The 1,979-nt window shown below is 45.5% G+C and overlaps 1 protein-coding gene across 1 annotated transcript; it reads left to right on the forward strand.

The window, feature by feature from the left end:
• Window positions 1-635: 635 nt before the first annotated feature.
• On the forward strand, window positions 636-1,611 carry LOC102145347 (olfactory receptor 6E1-like; the record flags this gene model as incomplete). Its single annotated transcript, XM_015453284.3, is given in 2 exon segments — window positions 636-1,348; window positions 1,350-1,611. Coding segments are annotated over 2 exon segments (975 nt in total), but the record flags the coding sequence as incomplete, so codon positions are not given.
• Window positions 1,612-1,979: the final 368 nt, after the last annotated feature.

Here is a 1,979-nt window from a genome sequence, read left to right on the forward strand (position 1 = left end):
GCAGAGGTTGTGGTGAGCTGAGATTGTGCCATTGCACTCCAGCCTGGGCAAAAAGAGCGAAACCCCATCTCAAAAAAAAAAAAAAAAGAATGTTGAATACCAAACTCCCATTAAGGAGTGTTGATTTATGCAGATGCTACTTGGATTTTTCCTTATTTGATTTGTGAGAGTTGTGCTTTTCTCTCACAGATTTCCTCTACTCTTTTTTATTAATCCAAAAACTAGTGAAAGGTATCAAAGATCCTGGCAATGTTTAAACAGCAACACCCTCGAATATGAACTCTTTATGGATGAAGACCCAATATTGGTGTAAACACAAGAACAAAAGTTATTGAAAGCAGGTAATATTAGTATAGGCAAAGGGATTCATTGAGAAATCAGGATAAAAGTTTTGGTTACAAGAAGTAAGAAAGGATACATTTTGGTTCTGAACCTTAATTGGACCACCTTGCACATCACCACTCTCTCGTCTAACACACAGATGCACCAGAAAGCATACATGAAACAGGTAACCCCAGAGGCTCTGCAGATAAGCCTGAGTAGTCAGTAGTGGGAAGATACGTCCTTCACAGAAATAAAGCACTTTCAGCCCCCTCTCCTTTCAGTTCCAGGTTGTCCTCAGGTCCCCAACATAACGATTCCTGTTGCTGAACACCTTTGATCGGCCCTCCCCAGCAGAGGTCAGAGGAGCCATCAGGAACCGCACCACCGTCACCGAGTTTGTCCTGCCGGGGCTCTCAGAGGCCTGTGAGCTGCAGATGCTCATCTTCCTGGGGCTCCTCCTGACCTACCCCCTCACACTGCTGGGGAACCTGCTTATCGTGGTCATCACCCTCATGAACAGGCGCCTCCACATGCCCGTGTACTACTTCCTCCGCAACGTTGCTGTCCTGGAGATCTGGTTCACCTCAGTCATCTTCCCCAAGGTGCTAACCAACATCCTCACAGGATACAAGACCATCTCCCTCCCAGGCTGCTTCCTGCAAAGTTTCCTCTATTTTTTCTTGGGTACCACAGAGTTCTTCCTCCTGGCGGTGATGTCCTTTGACAGGTACGTGGCCATATGTAACCCTTTGTGTTATGCCACCACCATGTGCCAAAGGGTCTGTGTCCAGCTAGTCCTCTGCTCGTGGATGACAGGATTCCTTCTCATCATTGTTCCAAGTTTCCTCATCCTTCAGCAGCCATTCTGTGGCCCCAACATCATTAACCATTTCTTCTGTGACAACTTTCCCCTCCTGGAACTCATTCGTGCAGACACAACTCTGATAGAGCTCCTGGGTTTTGTTATAGCCAACATCAGCTTACTGGGCACTCTGTCCGTGACGGCCACTTGCTATGGCCACATCCGTTCTGCACATCCCCTTAAACAAAGAGAAGCAGAAAGCCTTCTCCACCTGCCCCTCCCACATCGTCATGTCTCTCTTCTATGGCAGCTGCATCGTCATGTATATCCGGTCAGGCAAAAGTGACCAGAAGGAAGACAGGAACAAGGTGGTGGCATTGCTTAACACCGTGGTGACCCCGATGCTCAATCCCTTCATCTACACCCTGAAGAACAAGCAGGTGAAGCAGGTGTTTAGGGAGCAGGTGAGCAAGCTCCTCTTATAAAGCTGTGTAACAAAAAAAACTGAAGCTCAGTATCCCCAAACAAGCTAAGAGAATATAGGCCCCTTGAAACAACTGAGCCTTTCCCATTCAGAAAAAGCCCCGATGATATGTTTGTACATGATATGTTTCTATGGGATCAGTCACTATGCCATTCAGCATAAACTCTTTGGACTCTCTGGCACTATTAATTAGTGGATTTGAATATTTCTGTTCATTCCATCTGTATCTACGTGGCTTCCAACAAAATAGAAGTTCTTTGAAAGCAGAAATTAGCTCTGTAACTTACTATAAGTCTCAAGTGTCAATCCATTGTCATAGACCATATAGATTCTTAAAAATTACTTGTGTGATGATTGATTGTTTTGTGT

Source organism: Macaca fascicularis, chromosome 7 (genome assembly GCF_037993035.2).
Source record: "Macaca fascicularis isolate 582-1 chromosome 7, T2T-MFA8v1.1".
NCBI lineage: Eukaryota > Metazoa > Chordata > Mammalia > Primates > Cercopithecidae > Macaca > Macaca fascicularis.